Here is a 19,414-nt window from a genome sequence, read left to right on the forward strand (position 1 = left end):
ACGTTCTACAGATAGACACCACAATGGAAATATTTACCCGAATTTTTGAATTAATCAACTGTCTACACAGTAGAAAGTCAACTGATTAAAAAGCAATATTCAGATAACCAAAGTTATACTGGACCATTTGAACAAAACAACTAAATCTATATTCACTAAGCTGAGTAGTAACCCAATTGCTTATGAAGTAACAAGAACCAGGCACACACTGTATCTAATTTTCTATTTATATTACATCAACTAAGATTTCATAATCCAAGAAACCTTGAAAAGTGTGCATGATAAAAACATAATACATGAAAAAAGAAATACTTTGCCTAAGACTAAAAAGAAAATGCATAATTTACAACATTAATAACAATTTCACATGTAGGGAATATCTCTTACTTTGATACATAATGCCTCCACGAATCTGAACATAAAGACATAAAGATTCCATTCCCTGATCCCTAAATATGGTCCCTCCAAGTGCTACAGCCCAGGTACCTTTTGTGAACCCAAAGACAGACCCACCAGCCATGCCTGTCCTGATAATGACAAAGTCCAGTCAAGCCTCTCCACTTCACATGGGTTTCCTACTCCTCCCTCACTTCACTGCAGGGCCAGGTCAAAAGATCAGTAGCACCTATTCAAACCACCTACCCAATGCCCTAGACACCTAAAATGCACCGGAAGGCGGAAAGGATCCTTCATCCCTCATGTGCACAGAACTGCCCTGTGGGGCTTTCCACAGGCTCTTGAGGATTTGGGTTCTGCCAGGCTTGGGCAGGTGCCCCCACAAGCACCAGTCTGCAAACAACCAGCCACCTTTCCCAAGCATCTGATGAGGTACAAGAAGAAACCTTAATAACCTTAGCACCCCCATAAAAGTATAACAATTCCTCTCATACCCCACCTGAGAATCACTAAAGTAACAACAGCCTCTCAAAAGTACACAGTGACTTCTCTGTGTTTTCAAAGATTTCTACATTGCACTTGAATTACACTTCGGCAATCTGGAAATAATACACTCTAATATATATATGCTCAGAGCACCATCCTCGTGTTTGAGGACTGAACCAAAGTCTACCCACCGAATAAACTGTCACTGACTCCAACATTAAACAGGTTGTCTTTCTTCTTGTTAACCAAGCTAAAAATTCCAGTTGTCAGTAATAAGATGTTAACTTTTTAAGCAACATGCATGTAAACTCCTAACTTTTTAAGCAACATGCATGTAAACTCCTATATCTAAATTCAAATGTTTGTAATTTATAAGAATGTGACAGTAACAAGTTTTACAAAGCAATGTCTAATTTTTCATTATGGCGATGTCTAATAATTAACTTATAAAATAATTTACATAGGATGCCAAAAAGTAAAAAAGCAAAACAAAAAGCCCCACCATTTTGTTAAATATTAACTTTAAAAAAGATTCCAGGAATACATATTAAGGGATGCCCTCTTAGAATCTGTTTCCAGTTCTGCCACTGAGTTGCTGTGGGTTCCTTTTACCCGAGTTTAGTCCATATGAAAATTGAAGATACTATTCAGACCTTAACAGAGTCCTATGTAAATATTTTTAAACTGCTGTAAATGTAACTGGAGGTGCTAAGTAAAACTAATGTTAAAAAATTCTTATCAATACTCTACAAAAAGCAAGAAAAGGGTACCATCAACAAAAAGTGTGCTTACCTTTCCAAGAAAGTATAGTCTTACTAGCAAATGCAAAAATAAAAGTTATTTGTGACCATAATTCTTGAAGTACCACTTCAAAGGGCCACAAAACAAAAATATTTCACAATGAAAATTTAATTCAGTAATTTTGAATGGGGGAAATGGAAGAGCATCCACAAAACTAGCTTTGACAGTTAGGTTAGAAATCAGTGCTTAGGATCATGCTATTTAATGGGATTCCTTTAAAACACACAATTGAAACAGGAATTCAATGTCACAACATAATTGTGTTTGAAATAGAGACCATCATCAGTAAAAGTTAAATTCAAGCTACCTGTTAAAAAGTTAAACCTACACCTATCACATGATCCAGCTATTCCACTCCTATATATTTACCCCAAAGAAAAGAAAGCATATATCCACAGCAGCTTTATTTGTAATAGCCCCAAACAGAAAATAACCCAAATGTCCACAGAAGTGAATGTATAAACAAATCGTGGTACAGCCATACAATGAAATACTACTCAGCAGTAAAAAAGGAAAGAACTACATGGTGACAACATGGGTGGATCTAAAAAATTCACACAAAGGAAAGAATTCACACAAAAAGAGTATATACTGTATGATTCCATTTATATAAAATTCTAGAAAATGCAAAATAATCTACAGTGACAAAAATCAGATCACTGATCTGATGGGGGCGGGTGTAGGGAAAGACTACCTAGGGGCAAGAGAAACTTGGGGAAAATGAATATGTTCACTATCTTGATTGTGGTGATAGGCTTCATGGGTGCTACTTATGTCAAAACTTACCAAATTATACTTCAATAAAAGACAAAAGCAAAAAAAAAAAAAAAAAATCAAGTCACCAAAACTAATTCTACAGCTCTTGCCAGTCAGATCTATCTGCTTATGAATGTATTATGTCTAACCTACCAACTCACAGTAGGCACTCTGAGAAGTACAAAAGTATCCCTAATTCAAAAATCACTATTATCACAAAAAAACGTGAAAATAAATAGAGATCAGAACTCATCTTTCATCACCACGCCAGGCTGACTGCTTCAGTGTTGAAATGACCAACTAAAACACAACAAAGTGAGAGCCCACTGAGTGTGGGGCCCCAAGATTTTTAATTAAATATTTTAATTCAAAAGCTTACCTTCTTTGATCTAGAATCCCATTTCTGGGAAATAGAAATAATCCAAAATGGCAAGAAAAGCCTTATGCACAAGATGTTAATTTCAATCTTATTTATCACAGAAAAATGGCAAAGAATTAAATCAATGGCACAGGCATGGAATGGCATATTACATGAGCTATTTATTAAATCTGATATTTTTAAATGGGAAAAATAGTTGCAAAAATATTAAGCAAAAACAGGGCACATACAGTATGATCAACAGGTTGACAATAATACATCCTGGGGGGAACCTATATTTGTAACTTATATTTTCCTCAATTATCTTACTACTTGTATAATCCAATTAAGTTTTTCATTAAAGTACTTTACTAAAATGTACACTGTAGGTCTACAGTTAAAAAGCTATTACACCGTAAGCACTTTTGCAGGTCTGAATTGCATGCCTAAAACTCCCATGATTCTTGGAAACATCAAATCTGGTAAGACTGAGATAAGATACCAAATTATATATATAATTATATATACATTTAATATATAGATATAACATGCAGGTCAAGGTGCTGGGGAAACTGCACAATACTAGAAAATCAACAAATCCAGGTTCTTCTAAAACACACACACACACACACACACACAGGGTAAGGGATTTTTATGGGTCACATCTGCAAAGATTGTTTTCCCCTAAAAGCTGAATTTTTAGGCTTGTGTGTAGTTTACTAGAACTGTACTGCAGGAATCAGATGTTCTGAACCTGTGAACGCTTACTCATGTAGGTTCCTGCTTAACCAAAATAAGTACCAGTATGTTATATTTGTCACCAAAATCTAGGCAGAGAAGACAAATTCAGAACACTGGGAGTTGACAAAGCTTTAACTTTTAGCTTGAAGACCATAAAACTGTTCTACCTTCCATCTCATCATCTCAGTAAAACAGAGACCACAGGAAATAAAAGGCAAACCACAGGTTCCCAATTGACACTGGAGCTAGTTAAAAGATAACAGAACAGTCTACACTTTGAGCACAAATTAAAGAGCAACAAAGACTACTAATTTAGGGATACTTACTAAACTACTGATTAACAGCAAAATACCAAAGCTGAAGTCAAAGACAAATGGCTACACTTTTTAATGTTTGTTTTTGTTTCAGTTTTTAACATCAATCTTTTAAAGAACAGAAATATAGATCCCCATACATCCCATCAACATAAAAGTCACTTTAAACTTTCTATTTCTTGAAGTCAATTCTGAAAGTAAATACAAGTTATTCAAAAGGCAAGGTGATACATACAGTGCTCACCTGCTATAAACACAGTCTGTACTCTGATTTTTTCAAAAATTGTTTAACTAGTTACATAAGCACACACCAAATTTTTCACTACTAAACCCCCAGCATCTAGCCCCAAGCCTGGCACAAAGAGGGCACGGAAACGTCTGAGGGGATGAACTTACTACTGAAAGCTTCTGAAACCCTAAGGCAGACAACCAGCATTCTGTAAGATTCACTAACGCTGTTAATGAATTTAGTATAAGACACTGCCCTTTCCTGACCATTATTACTCTTAAAGCTTTTGTAGGGGAAGCTTACATTTCTACCATACTTTTGAATTCCTGCAGGAGTCAGTTAAATAAATTTAAATTGGTAGCCATCCAGGTTTAAGTTACCACACTCCCTCTAAAAAAGGGACTCTTTGAAAACTCTTGGTATTATAAAAATAAGTTCCAATATCTCACACCAATAACAAATACAGTGTATGCCAAGTCCCCATTACTATCAGATCCACTTTTCTGATTTAACCTTGAACATTTCTTGTACTCTAACAGGTCAGGTTTTCCTCTCCTCTTTTTACCCCTTGAAAACACACTTGATCCTGTAACACCACTCACAAGGCCTCCCCAGCCCCTGCTTCTTTTGTATATAAACACACTCTGGTCACACACTCCATCAGCTGTTTGGTAGCTCCGCCCCTCCTCCTTTTCCGGGTAGTAACAGAGCAGCCAATGAGCTGTGAGGAGCTGTGCCTGCGGCCTTTTGCCTGCATACGCTTTTCCAAAACAAGCAGCTCCAGCCTTCAGCAGGGGCCACTGGTTCACAGATAAAAGGATCACCAGGCTGTGCAACAGGGTGAGACGAGTAACCCCCACCAACAAGGAAACCCGTGTAATCTGAGCTGTTTGTTCCTCCACCCAGGAGAACTTAAACCGATATTCCTTTAGGGCAAATCACGCTTTAAGGTCACCAGAGTCCCAGTTCTCAGACAATCTAAATAATCAGCCGGGTTCTAGATGGAAACCCCAAAGCTTGCCAGGGTGGGAACAGCACAGTTATCACCAATCTACCTCACTCTGCAAACAATTGGCAACACTATTCAACCACCATTCCACAGGATTTGGGCTCACTGCAAGTTTCTTGATTGGGACACATTCCTACAGGGCCCAAGTCATGTACCTCAGTTTGAGGTTTGCACAACCCTCAGCAAAGGATCAGAAGAGAAACAATGAATGAGTCAGAGTTTCAGAACATATTCGCCCAGCAGATTATTAAGTGCATCGGTGCAAAACACTCACTCCCTCCATAACTTGGAAGTCAGCTCTCCTCCTACCAACCCGTCACAAAAGAAATATCACCGACTCCAAACAACCACCAGAGACCAAAAGAACCTAACGAGGTGGTGGAAGGCGGTGGCCAATTAGTTACACATCCTCTTTTCTCCCTACCCCCCACACCACTACCTTCCTACTATACAGGTTCCCTGCCAGGCTGTAAATCGTGGTGGCATAATTACACTCAGCAGACATCCAAAAATGGGCTGAAACAGGAGACTGCAAGGAAACCAGCTATCAGCCTCCACACCAAAGAAATCAAGGGGCACTGAGGGGCAAAAAGCAAGTACATTCCTTCAGACCTTTTCTACTTCCTCTACACCTTCCTTCATTTTCAACCCTCAGCCCTTTCACACCATTGTATTCATTTTAGTAGTGTGTTGCTTAAATTCTGTGGTAAGTGTACCTTGCTCAAAAATTGTTGTCTCCATTTGGGCCTACTAATGTGAATTCAACAGAGAAAGGAGGCCAGAAAATCTCTCACGCCCACAACACACATGCACACACAAAAGGAAATACAAAAAATTGAACTTAGACAAGAAAATAACAAACACGAAACAAAGATAACCCCTGGCTTTTAAATCCCGAGACTGTTGCCCTCCTACCTCAGACATCTATGATTTTAAAGCGCCTCTGCTTTCTTTTGTCAGAAAGGAGGAAGGTGGGGAAAGCACAGAAGGCCAATGCATCTATGCCTTTCTTCATCTTCTACTAAAAATAAGCTATGAAATAAGCCACTTAGGGAAAGAAAAAAAAGAGAGACACCCTGCTGTTCTTTGTCTGTTTTCCTCTCCCTCCCCACCCCCCCCCCACCCCGACTCCTAAATACGGTAATCATTCTAGATGCCTCAACTACTAAATGAACAAAAGGCACTGTATGGAAAAAGCATCAGGTCAAGTTAGGCCTCACCCTTTATCCTCAGTCTTCTAAAAAATATATAGGTCTACAATTTGAGAACCTGACATTGATCAAAGACAGCTGGAATTCTCTCTCCCAGCCCCATCCCAATTAAACATTAGGTAGAAATTTGCATTAGGTGTGACAGCAAGTCTCAATTCAAGATAAAAATAACTCAGATTCTGCCACCATGTCATTTCCTAGTTTCTAAACAAAAATAAAACCCGATATTGCTTTGTGTAAACTGTACACACAGCCATAGTTACAAGTTATCCTGCCACCTTATGAAAAGCCAATGTTACTGGTATCATTCACACATTGACAAAACTCAATCACAGCCACAAACAGCTCATAAAGAGTCAATTTCACTTGTGCCTAGACATATATTTGGTACATAATATATACTTTATTACTTGCTCTTCTCTCTAATCCCCACTCCCACCTCCCCAAAATTCTCAACTTCAAACCCTAAAACTTAGAAGTTCATCTACTGTTCCTAATTTCTAATCAAGTTTTGCTGAGTGAGGAGAAAAACACCTTATTCCTGAAAAGATTATGGTGGGGGAAAAAAAAAAATCACTTGCCCAGGCAACTTCCCTCCCATCCCCCACTTCCAAACCAAATGCAAAATCTACTTTTTAAAAACTTCAGCGAATTCCATAACTGAGTATCTAACAATAATCACTGATCTCTACAAACAGGTAAAACATCCAACCAAAAACAGCAACAATAAAAGGAATAAAGAAGGAATTCACCTGAAGAATCTAGCCAAACAACTTGAGTTATATAAACAAAACCCTGCAACAGGGGGAAATGGTGGGGGGATGGGGGTGAGGGAGAGACAGAAGCAGGAGACAGGACTTTTTAACTGCGTTTCACACACTACCACTCCCCACCCCCGGGTCCCCCTCTCCCCAGGGATTAGTTGTTCAGAACACTGGGCTCATTTCCTCTCTCCCCCCACTCTCTAAATTACCCCTCCAAAAATGTCTCGATTTGTCACAGGAACCTTCGCGAATTTCTCAAGCTAGTCATGAAATAATCAGCCTGGACTCCAACCAAAACCACTGCCTGAAGGACTCTTATCAGTTATAGCTTTCCCACTGCTACCTTCAAAGTACATAAAGTTGGGGAGGGGGGGGCGGGGGAGGAGTAGAAAAATAGAGGGTGTCACTTGGCAAGATCAGGGCAATTATTCCCCAAGAACCTTATTCTCATATGGAGAGTTTGCTTAAGTGGCTAGTACAGGGGCTATTTGGTCAAGGAGATCCTCTTTCTCTCCTTCCCCCTCAGCTGTCATAGCCACAATATGGAGGGTGGCTTGCTGGAGGGACTGGGGGTCCTCACCATATACAACTATGGGTGGGATAGGCTTTGTCGGTAGGAAGAAAAACAGTGGGGTTCTTCTAAGAACCAGAAAGCTTAATAGGGGTCTCTGGTTTAAAACACTCAGAGCTCTTTATTACAAGAGGGGGCACTGAGCAGACTACTCTCTTCCTAATATAGAAAGGAATTAGGGATAAAGGAGGTCACTTGAGTTACCCCAGTTCAAGAAGCATTGTGAGTGGAGGGAGTGGAGGCATCTCAAGAAAAGGAGAAAGGGAATTCTTCGCTCTCGGGAATTTCTACCTCGAGTCCCTAAATCCAGAGCGAGCAAACAGGAAAAAGAAGGTGGGCTCGGTAGTGAAGAGAGACGGCTGGTCCTGGGGGGTGGGGGGGGGGGGGAAGGCCTACTTGGGAGTCCAAACGTCGTGAAGAAAAGTCACGGGCACTGGGGGTGAGGAAAGAGCGTGGAACAACGCACATTTCGGGGTGCTGCAGATAAAGGGGGAGCTGAGAAGGCTCTCGGCTCCTGGGAGGTGCCAAGGAGCCTCCGTAGGCACTAGGGGGAGGGAGATGGGGGAGGGAGCCTCGGACAGTGGCCTGGAGTGCCCCTGGGCCCCTGCTTAGGTTTCAGGGGGTGCCCTGGGCATCCCCAAACCGCCCCCCACGTACAGCCCGAATTCCCAGTCCACGAAGGATACAGCTTGACCACGTCCGTGTCCATCCGCCTCTTTCCCGGACTAGGGGATGACATGGTGTCGCCGCTGCCTCCCCGTCGCCTGCGCCGCCGCCGCCTCTCTCCCTTCCTCGGCCCGTCTGTCACGGGCCCCGGGCCCCGGCTCTGAGGAGCCCGCGGCCGCGCCGGCTCCTCGGTGGAGGTGGCAACACCCCCGCGGTCCTGACCGGTCCCGTCAGCCGCCGCCGCCGCCCCCCGCACGGGGGAACACCGGGCACCGTCCGGCCGAGTGGGGGTGGGGACCCCGCGGCGCCCGGCTCGGGCTGCCCCTCTTTGGCTGTGAGTCTCCGCTGCCCGGCCCCGGCGCTCCTCTGCGCCGCGCGACTCTCCCTCCTGCCTGCGCTAGCTCACTCGCCTGCTCGCCCGCTCACCCTCTCGCCGGCTCCCTAGCAGCCCCCACGACAAGCGGACGACTCCAGCTCAGTCGGCCTCTCTACCCCAGCCTCGCTCTGGGCGCCGTGACGTCACCTCTGTGACGTCATCGGAGGGGGCGGGCCCAGCTGTCGAAAGGGGTGGGCCGCCGCGGCCGTAGCGTGGGCTTTCTCGAGGGATTCTGGGAGTTGTAGTTCCTCTTTCTCCTGCCCTCCCAGCTCTCTGCCCCCTCCCCCAACTCCCCCACTCATTTAATAGCTCAACTGCCAGTGTTGTTATCATCATCATAAACGATAATGGTTAAAGAATGGAAGTATTATTATATTCATGTGTTTTAGGGTAGGAGATTCTGATTCAGAAGGTCTGGGGTGGGCCTTGGACATCCAAGTCTTTAACAAGCTCCCCAGATGATTCTGATGCAGGCCAAAGTTTGAGAACCACTGCTGGAAGATTCCAGTAGGCATCAGCACTTTCAAAACACCTGCCTGACCGCTCCAGGTGGGTCCTGTGCTTCCATAATGTCCTATGAAAATAAGGACGTTTCCTCCCCACCTGAGACCAAGGTAGCAGACTTAAAGGATCTGAAGCTATTTTTTCCAGAACAGAAAGAGCTGGTCAAGGATGGGACACTTGAGAAAGAAGGGCATAGGGTGGATATAGAGATTTTCCCGTGATGCTTTAATCTTCACAGATGTTATGATGCTGTGGTCTAAGTACTAAGCAAAAATCATCAGAGGAGTGTTTAGTTAGAGAGACTTGTTCTGGACCACACTGGGGAAGGTGAGGCTGCTCTATTTAAGAATGCCATGGTGATTTAGCCTCTGAGCAGTCATTGAAAAGGAATCACCCTTCCTAGTAAGTATCTTAGCCCTGGGTTACTTAGGACAAACCTGCCCCTCCCCAGCTCTTAATTATGCCTCAGTTAATTGCTTATATCCTCCCAAGCCTCAGTTTTCTCATCTGTAAAATGTGGCTTATAATGCCCTACCCACTCGAGTGGGTTGATGGAATAAATGGAAAAGATGAATGTGAAAGCCCCTTGTAAACTATAAATTGCTTTTTATGAAGACAACGTGAAGTGTTGATTACAAGGTGTGATGATATTACTGATGGTATTATTAATATTAATCCCCCATTTGCCCCACCCCTTATACACTTGTATGTCATTTAAGAAGAAGAGCATTCACTTTTGGGGGGGAGGGTATTTTTAATTTAATTTTTTTTTTTTTGGCTGCGCCACACGACATGCAGGATCTCAGTTCCCCCAACCAGTGATCGAACCTGTGCCCCCTGCAGTGGAAGAGCAGAGTCCTAACCACTGGACCACCAGGGAATTCCCATTTTTGGTATTTTTTTAAAGACGTCACAGTGTCGATCTTTGTGGTGAAGGTATGTTCACATTTTTACCAGACACTTTTCTCTCTGGGCATTTCGACGTCTGCTCCTTCATAAATCCACCTCCCTTATTCTGACTTCCTCCCCCTTTCCTCCTCTTTCCAGACCTTCAGAGGACTCCTGAGCCTGCCCTTGACCAGGTAGGTTCAAAAAGTGGCTCCAAAGTGGTGCCAAATGACAGTCTTGGTTTGACTTATTTTTTGCTTATGGACCTGGAACTTCCCTTGAGCGGAGTCAGTTTGTGCTCACCTTTCCCCCCAGTGTCTCAGCCACTCAGAATGTCAATAATTTGCTCTAAAACAACACCGGGACCTGGAAGTGTCTGTTTATATGTGTGCACACAAGGCAGTACCCTGGAATGAGCCATGTTCTTCCTTATCGGGGACAACCAGGGGCGCTGTGAGGGAACAGCTGTCAAGGCTTGCCTGACGCGTCAGTGTTGCAATCTGGGAAATGTATTCAGGCCTGTTTATCTCTCCCCAGGGCAGGGCCAAGCTTGACCAATGGAGCCTCTGATCTCAGGAGCAGCTTCTCAAAGACAAGAAAACAAGTTTGCAGAGAATATATTGCTTTGAGCAAGACACTAAGAGGGAGTAAGATGAAACCCATCATTCGGTGGAGTGAGTCGAAGAGCCTAGCCCAGAAGCTGCTCTATCTCTGAAAGGTCCCTATTAACCCAATGGCTCTAAAACTAAAGTGAATTGATCAGTATCCCCGCCAAATGTGAAAGTCCCCCAAATAAGGCTTCCTGATTCCATTTGACCATTTCTGTTGAGAAATAGGTTCATTTTAAATCCGGAGCTCTTGGTATCTGAGATCACAGGTCCAGACCCCTCAAGAGGGCAATAATATCAGCAGTTTCCTTGCTGCCAAGAAATAAAAGCTTAAAACTCATTTCAAGTCATCTCCATGTAACCCTGTTATAATTTTTCCCCATAGAAGCAGTCAGTGGGGTGCAAGAACAGCCAGCAACAGAAAGGATGGAAAGATTGTACAGAAAGGATGGAAAGATTGTATCTCCTTCACTGCTATCATTCCCATGGGATTCTTTGCTTGCTCCCTCTGGCAACTGGCCCCCTGGGGAAGCACCAACCTCCCCCAAACAAGTGTGATTCAATGAGAGTGTGGAACTTGGAGACAGATGCCCCCTCATAGTCCCAGATCTGCTGCTACCTGTTATTGTTGTAACTTGGGCAAGTAACCTAACCTTTGTGTCCCAGTTTACTCATCTGTAAAATGGGATGATAGCACCTACATTACCCTTGCTTAGATCAAATAGGAGAAGAGATGTTGCAATTTCTAAAGATCTAGTCATGGATAAGATATTATCATGTCCCCCTTACACAGGTGTACGCACACACACACACACACACACACACACACACACATACTCTAATGCCAAGGCTCAAGGAGAGAGCAAGGCTGGGGAAATTTTTCACACCTACATTATTCTTCGGGGCCAGCACCCCTGTTTGGAACCCTTGTTTTGTCAGTCGTGGCTTCCTGCTTCCTCATTTCCGTGATCTGGAAATGCTAGAGGCTCCAGGCTTGGTCTCCAGGCCTCTGTTCTTCTTTATCTACATTTAATTCCTAAGTGATCTCATCCAGTCTCAGAGCTTTAACTGCCCTCTATGCTCTGACTCCCTAATATACATTGCTGACTGGGGCCTTGCTCCTGAACTCCAGACATGTATATACAGCTGACTATTCAACATCTTCTCATGACCAAAAATAAACTTCTGATAATCTCCCCACCTCTTCCTCGCATAGTTTTCCCCTTCTCAGTAAATGGCCACTATTAAGTTAGAATATATGAAATAACCTTTTTTTTTTTTTTTTAAGGTCAAGAACAGTCAAGTATCAGCAACATCATTTGGTTCAACCAAATACCTCCTTCCAGCTGCTCAGGCCAAAGGCCTTAGACTTTACAATCCTTGACCCCTCTCTCTAATTCTGTACCTTGAATCTATCAGGAAATCCTGTTGGCTCTGCTATCAGATATATCCACAATCTTTTCCCCACCACCTCTACTAAGCCATTATCATTACTATATACACTCACTTTCCAACAGGCCTCCTCTCTTTAATCCCTGAATTCACTCAGATAGAAACCAGTGATCCTTTTAAACCATAAATCAGATCCCCACTATTCAAAACTCTCCAAGGACTTCCCATTTCACTCTATGTTAAAGCCAAAGCCATTGCGGGCTTCCCAGGCCCTATAGGAGCTGCCCCTACCCTCTTCCCTGACTCACAGCTTTCTAGCCACACTGGCCTTCTAGCTGTTCCTCAGATATACCAAGTATGCTCCTGCCCCAGGGCCTTTGTACTTGCCACTCAGTCTGAAACATTCTTCACTTAGATTAAAAACATGGCTTCCTCCCTTCTCTCCTTTAGGTCTTTGCAGAGATGTCACCTTCTCTGTAGAGCCTTCTCTGGGCACCCGATTTAAAATTGAAATCCCAGGGACTTCCCTGGTGGTCCAGTGGGTAAGACTCCGCACTCCCAATGCACGGGGACTGGGTTCGATCCCTGGTCGGGGAGCTAGAGCCCACATGCATGCCACAACTAAGAGTCCACATGCCGCGACTAAAAGATCCTGCATGCCGTAACGAAGACCCAGCGCAGCCAAAATAAATAAAATAAATAATAAATAAATAAATATTTTTAAAAAATTGCAGTCCCGGCTCCACCACAGTGCCTCCTCTTCCCCTCCCCTGTTTTGCTTTTCTCCCTAAGACTTATCACCATCTCATATATTACATGCTGTATATTACTTAGCTATGTTTGTCTTCTCCCTCCACCAGAATGTAAACTCTATGAAGGCAGAAGTTTTGTCTGTTTCATTCACTGCAATACATCCAATGCCTAGAACTGCACGTGGTACACAGTAAATGCTCAAATACCACACGACTAAAAGGAAGAAAGGACGACTCTAGCTGAAAAGGCAACAAAAGATAAACAGCTTAAAGCAGTACTTTGGGTGCTCAGAAAGTTAGTTCTTCCTAATGGTCTCTATAGAGTAGCAGGAAGCCTTATATGTTGAGCACCTACTCTGTGCCAGGCGCTGTGCCAAGGTGTGTTACAACCTAACAACCTGGCAGGACAGTTGTTATTTTGCCTATTTTATGGATGAGGAACCTCAGGTTCAAAGAAGTTAAGTAATTTGTTCAGGGTCACATAGCCAGTAAATGGCAGCATCGGGATTCAAACCTGCTGTGCCACCCTGTTTGTTAACCCACATGAAAACCTTAATGTGTTGACATTGATGAACTTATTTTGAAGGCCCAACCCCAATTCCAGCTCCTCCATGACGACAAAGACTTCCAGGCCATTCTAAACCAAAGTAATGTTCCTCTGGAAAGGAAAAGCCTGTGCCTCCCCTCCAGAGTTCCCTGTCTCAGCAAATGGCGCCACCATTTGGCCAGATGCTCAGACTGTCCTTGGAGTCTCCTTTGACTGTTTTTTCCCCTCATTCCCACACCCAGTCCATCAACAAACTCCGTGAGAACTCCCCTTCTGGGACATATTTGCCAAAACTAAGCCCTTCTCCCTGTGCCATCACCTAATCTGTGACGCCACGCTCATCTGCAACAAATCCTGTTTATCAGCCTCTCTGTTTCCACTCTTGTCCACTATGACCCCCACCCTCACCTCACAGCCTATTCTCCACCCAGGAACCAGAGAGATGTTTTAAAATATAATTTGACCCAAGTAACTCTCCACTCATGGTCCTTTAGTAGGTCATCCTTAAACTAAAATCTTAATTCTATGATGCTGTGTAATCTGGATTTAGGTTACCTTTTCAACCTCATCTCCTGCCTCCCTCACATCCCCTCAGCCTCACTCAGTGCTTGTGTCCAGGGATACACCAAGCCCGTTTCCACTTCAGGGCCCCTGAGATGGCTGTTCCCTCTTCCTGGAATGCCCTTCCCCTGGGTCCTCATGGCCAACTCCCTCCTTCCTGCATTTATTCAAATGTCCTGCCTTCAGAGGCCTTCCCTGACTACCTTGTTTTAAAAGATACGCCACTTACTTTTATGTCCTTACCTTGCTTTCAGTTTTTTTTGCTTTGTAATTTTTTTAGATTTTTATTTTGGAAATGTTCAAATACGCTGAAAATTTGAGAAAATAGTACAATGACCACCCAAATACCCACCATCCAGATATAACAACTGGTAACATTTTGCCATATTTGTTTTACTTGCATGTAGTCAAGTGTGTACCTTTTTTTTTTTTTTTTTTTTTTTGCTAAATTTTTGAAAATAACCTTCAGACACCATGACACTTCAACCCTACATACTTCTTCAGCATGCATACCCTGCAAATCAGGACATTCTCCTTTATAACCATATCATTAGCACACATATGAAAATGAGCAATGATTCCCTAATGTCATCTAATTTCCAGTCCACAATCAGATGTTTTTAACTGTCCCCTCTACGGCTTTTTTTTTTGAGCCAGAATCCACTGAAGGTTCACCTAATGTATTTTGATTTTATATCTCTTTAGTCAGAGGACAGTTGGGGAATTATATTTATAGTTCTTTGGGTCTCGGCCCTCCTACATCCTTTCCCTCACCCCTACACCTATCACTGTGCTATATACACAAGAGGCAGTTAATAAATAATTGATAAGGACTAACTGGAAAGTCCTACTCCTCCATATAAAAACTTGTACACGAACGTTTATAAGCACCATTATTCATGATGCCAAGTGGAAACAACCCAAATGTCCATCAACTGATGAATGGATAAATAAAATATGGTGTAACCGTACAGTGAGATATTATTTAGCAGTGAAGAGAAATGAAATATTGATTCACCCTGGATGAACCTTGAAAATATTATGCAAAGAGAAATAAGCCAGTCACAAAAGACCACATTGTATCATTTCTTTTATGTCAAATGTGCAGAATAGAACTATGTATAGAGACAGAAAGTAAATCGGTATTTGTCTAGGGCTGGGGGAATAGGCAGAGTGGGGAGCGGGGTTACCACTAAGGGGCACAGGTGTCTTTTCAAGGTGATGAAAATGTTCTAAAATTCTGGTGATGGTTGCACAACTCTGTGAATATACTAAAAAACATTGAATTGTGCACTTAGAGTGGATTTTATGGTATATGAATTATAGCTCAATAAAGGTATTATTAAAAAAAAAGTCCTACTCTTCCTTGTTGCTCCGAGTCACAGCAGGAACAACTGTTGACCAAACATCCTCTTCCCTCCTCTCCCATCTTTTCGCACCCTCTGTTCTCTCCTCTCCTTGAAGAGCCACAACTTTTCTTTTCACTAAATGTCTTACTTTACCCTCTCTGGGGCAGACACCCCATTTTGCCCCAACAAATGTGGGGCTAGCCCTTTCCTCCAGCTTGTGGGGCTGCAGCACGTCCAGGTCCCCTTCAAGGGCAGACACAGCTGCCCATCTGAGGCCACCTGCTGGAGTCACAGGCAGGCTTGCCAGGGCCCATGTGTACCCAGCACTTCTATTTCATGTGTGTCACGTGGTTGGAGTGGCTACTTGTTTCTGGTGCAGCTTCCCTACTGCCCTGTGGGTAGGAGCTGTCTTATTCCTCTTTGTATTTTCTGTGCCTAAAACAGACATTTGCTCTTAAAAAAGGCAGAATGTGTGGAGTCAAGGCTTCCACACGCAGCGCCCCGATCTGGCTCTCTGGGAAGGGAGGGAGAGGCTCTGGCCCTAAGGCAGATGGCCTCAAAATCCGGGGTTCTGAATTCCAATCCCAGCTCTCATGGGGCACCTGGGGAACTCATCAGCTCGCCCCCAATAGACTGTGGGGAAAACTGCCTAATACCAGGAAGGTTACACATGGGATACTTTACATTGAGTCAGGACCTTAAAAAATTTTTGGTTAAGTCTGAAAAGACTTAGCCATTTTTTTCTTATTCCTCTCAATGCCTGCCAAGTCTCTTTTGCTATGCAGGGGGAGAAATGAAGAAGTTGCATTAGGGGAAAGTGAGGTGTATGAATTTGCTTAGTTGAGCAAAGAAAAAGAAAAAAGTGAGCAAATGGGGCTCCTGTTCCCTTTTCCTTTCTAAATATCCCTCCTCTGACTTTCTCCCAATGTCTCAGGAAGCAGTTTGGTTTTCCCTAGGGCGCTCTGGCTGCCTTGGCCTTACTCCAGTGGTCAAATGGCAAAGGGTCCAGGAAATGTGCCCTCAGCTGACTGGCCCACAATGGCAGAAGGTGGGGAGGGATGTTACCAAACTCTACCATGATAGCTTTGATTTAATCACATTCTTCTTGGTTAAAATGAACATTTCAAAATATATACATATATCAAATCACTATGTTGTACATCTGAAGTGAATATAATGCTATGTCAATTATAACTCAGTTTTAAACAGTACACATTGATATATACATACATAAAGTAATAAAAAGATATGCATCAACATATGTTTTTTGATTTAAAAGTTTTGTACTTCAAAGGACATATCAAGAAAGCGAAAGGACAACCCAGAGAGTGGAGAAAGTATTTGCAAACGTATCTGACATAAACACTATCCAGAATATATAAAGAATTCTTACAATTCAACAATACATAGACAAATAACCCAATTTAAGAATGGGAAAATGATTTTTTTTAACTTTTTGTTTTATACTGGAGTATAGTTGATTGACAATGTTGTGTTAGTTTCAGGTATACAGCAAAAAATGGGAAAATGATTTGAACAGAAATTTCTCCATGGCCACTAAGCACGTGAAGAGATGTTCGACATTATTTGTCATTAGGAAAATGCAAATCAAAACCACAGTGCAGTATCACTTCTCACACGCTTGGGTGGCTATCATCAAAAAGACAGGCAAGGGCTTCCCTGGTGGCACAGTGGTTGAGAGTCCGCCTGCCGATGCAGGGGACACGGGTTCGTGCCCCGGTCCGGGAAGATCCCACATGCCGCGGAGCAGCTAGGCCAGTGAGTCATGGCCGCTGAGGCTGCGCGTCCGGAGCCTGTGCTCCGCAACGGGAGAGGCCACAACAGTGAGAGGCCCGCGTACTGCAAAAAAAAAAAAAAAAAAAAAAGACAACCAATAAGTATTGGTGAGGATATGCAGAAATTAGAAGCCTCAGAGATTGCCAGTTGGAAAGTAAAATGGTACAACCACTTGGAAAACAGTCTGGCATTTCCTCAAAAAGTTCAACATGTAGTTAATGTATGACCCAGCAATTCCATTTTTAGGTATGTACCCATGAGAAATTAAAACACAAAAAGCTTGTATATGCATGTTCATAGCAGCATTACTCATAAGAGCCAAAAAGTGTAAACAACCTAAAGGTCCATTAATTGATGAGCGGAAAAATAAATGTGACATATCCATACAGTGGACTATTAATCAGCCATCAAAAAGGACTGAAGTTCTGATACATGCCACAACGTGGATGAACCTTGAAAACAGGCTGAACAAAAGAGGCCAGTCACAACAGGCCACATATTGTATGATCCCACTCATATGAAACATACAGAATAGGCAAATTCACAGAGAAAGAAAGTCAGTTAGTGATTTCCTGGGGGAAATGGGAAATGGGAAATGGGAAGTGACTGCTAATGGGTATGGGATTTCTTTTGGGGTTAATGGTAATGTTCTAAAATTAATCGTGCTGCTCGTTGCAAAATCTTGTGAATGATCTAAAACCACTGAACTGTATATTTTAAAAGAATTAATTTTAGGGGCTTCCCTGGTGGCGCAATGGTTAAGAATCTGTCTGCCAATGCAGGGGACATGGGTTCGAGCCCTGGTCCGGGAAGATCCCACATGCTGTGGAGCAACTCAGCCTATGCGCCACAACTACTGAGCCCGTGTGCCACAACTACTGAGCCCATGTGCCACAACTACTGAAGCCCACACATCTAGAGCCCGTGCTCTGCAACAAGAGAAGCCACTGCAATGAGAAGCCTGCGCACTGCAACCAAGAGTAGCCCCTGCTCGCTGCAACTAGAGAAAACCCGCGTGCAGCAACAAAGAACCAACGCAGCCAAAAAATAAACAAATAAATAAACAAACAAACAAAAAGTCTCCCAACATCATTAAAAAAAAGAATTAATTTTAAAGTACGTGAATTATATCTAAAAATATAATAAAACCATATATAGCTTGAGATAAATAAGTTAAAATTGATGCTGCTCCATCCCACATGCCGCGGAGCAACTAAGCCTGTGCACCACACAACTACTGAAGCCCGCGTGCCTAGAGCCCGTGCTCTGCAGCAAGAGAAGCCACTGCAGTGAGAAGCCTGTGCACCGCAGCGAAGAGTAGCCCCGCTCACCGCAGCTAGAGAAAGCCCACGCGCAGCAACGAAGACACAACACACATAAAAATATAAAACTGATGCTGTTCCAATGCCATGTTTTTGGCTGTCGGGTCAGCGATTAGAACAATGGTCCAGGCTTCTCTGGGGTTGCAGGCCCAGCTCAAATTTGCAAGGCCTCTGGGCCCTTGCAGACAGTTGCATCATTTCATCATGAGGAGAGAGCACATCCTTTTTTTCAACCAGCGCTTACCAGAGTTGCAGTCAAAAGACATCTGACTGCCCAGAGCATCAAGGGCCTGAGCAATTTCAGAATCAAAGACAGTTTTTTCCTGAGTTACTGTCTGGACCCAGTTTATATACCTTCCTAGATTGGCTAAGTCCCACCTTTTCTTCAGTCTCATCTTGCCTCGTCTTGCCCTGCCTCCCAGCTAGAGAGGTGCTGGCTTCTTTCTGCAGCCCTGCAGTCACAGCTGCTGTCCTTGTGCTGTCCTGTCAGGTGTGACCTCAACTGCCCCAAGGGAGCCAGGGCACAGCATCCAAGTCCAACCCAGCTGGCCTCCAGGAACCTCTGGCTTCCCAGCAGCTGCTTAGAGGGGCTCACACGGCCCAGACATGGGGAGTTAACCCCCAGGGGGTAAACTTTGACCAAAAAGGGAGATGAGACTGGGAGGGACTGGCAGTTGCTCACTCTGCTTCTTTCTCTCCAACTGACTCTTCCAATCCCTGGAGACATCCCAAGTGAGTGAGTGAGCAACTTTGTGTATTTTCTTGTGGGCCCGTAGCCAGTTTGATAATGCACAACCTTGTGTTTGCTTCCCCTCCTTCCCGGCCTCACCTCTTTTCCTCACTCTTGCTGCTCTGGGCTTGCAACCTCTCCACAGAAACATTAACCCTTAGGCTTTGTCCCAAGCTCTGTTTTCCAGGAAGCCTAGTCAAACTCTGCATTTACTTGAGGGTAAAGTGTTTATAAACCCTCAAAGGCTCTTTGGGCTGTTTTCATCAGCCTGCATTCCTACCTTGCC

General features: G+C 43.5%; 1 protein-coding gene and 2 long non-coding RNA genes across 4 annotated transcripts in view; 2 read left to right on the forward strand and 1 right to left on the reverse strand.

Annotated features, from left to right (window-relative positions):
• Positions 1–8,830, reverse strand: part of UBE2H (ubiquitin conjugating enzyme E2 H) — a 100,233-nt gene extending 91,403 nt beyond the window's left edge. The window contains exon 1 of one of the 2 annotated variants that reach the window (XM_067746997.1): positions 8,323–8,830. In XM_067746997.1, coding sequence (XP_067603098.1) covers positions 8,323–8,375 — 53 coding nt within the window. In that variant the 5' untranslated portion in view covers positions 8,376–8,830. Of the gene's footprint in view, positions 1–6,005; positions 6,129–8,322 lie in introns of those variants that run through there. The other variant, XM_067746998.1, reaches the window with a different exon arrangement.
• On the forward strand, positions 7,847–11,028 carry LOC137229300 (uncharacterized). The gene is made up of 5 exons (XR_010945622.1): positions 7,847–7,969; positions 9,068–9,227; positions 9,981–10,118; positions 10,230–10,264; positions 10,608–11,028. It is a non-coding gene; the product is annotated as an uncharacterized lncRNA (long non-coding RNA).
• Positions 11,029–11,973: 945 nt separating this feature from the next.
• LOC137228642 (uncharacterized) lies at positions 11,974–14,410 on the forward strand. Its single transcript, XR_010945324.1, has 2 exons — positions 11,974–12,612; positions 12,931–14,410. It is a non-coding gene; the product is annotated as an uncharacterized lncRNA (long non-coding RNA).
• The last annotated feature ends 5,004 nt before the right edge of the window (positions 14,411–19,414 follow it).

This window comes from Pseudorca crassidens, chromosome 8, assembly GCF_039906515.1.
Source record: "Pseudorca crassidens isolate mPseCra1 chromosome 8, mPseCra1.hap1, whole genome shotgun sequence".
NCBI classification, from domain to species: domain Eukaryota; kingdom Metazoa; phylum Chordata; class Mammalia; order Artiodactyla; family Delphinidae; genus Pseudorca; species Pseudorca crassidens.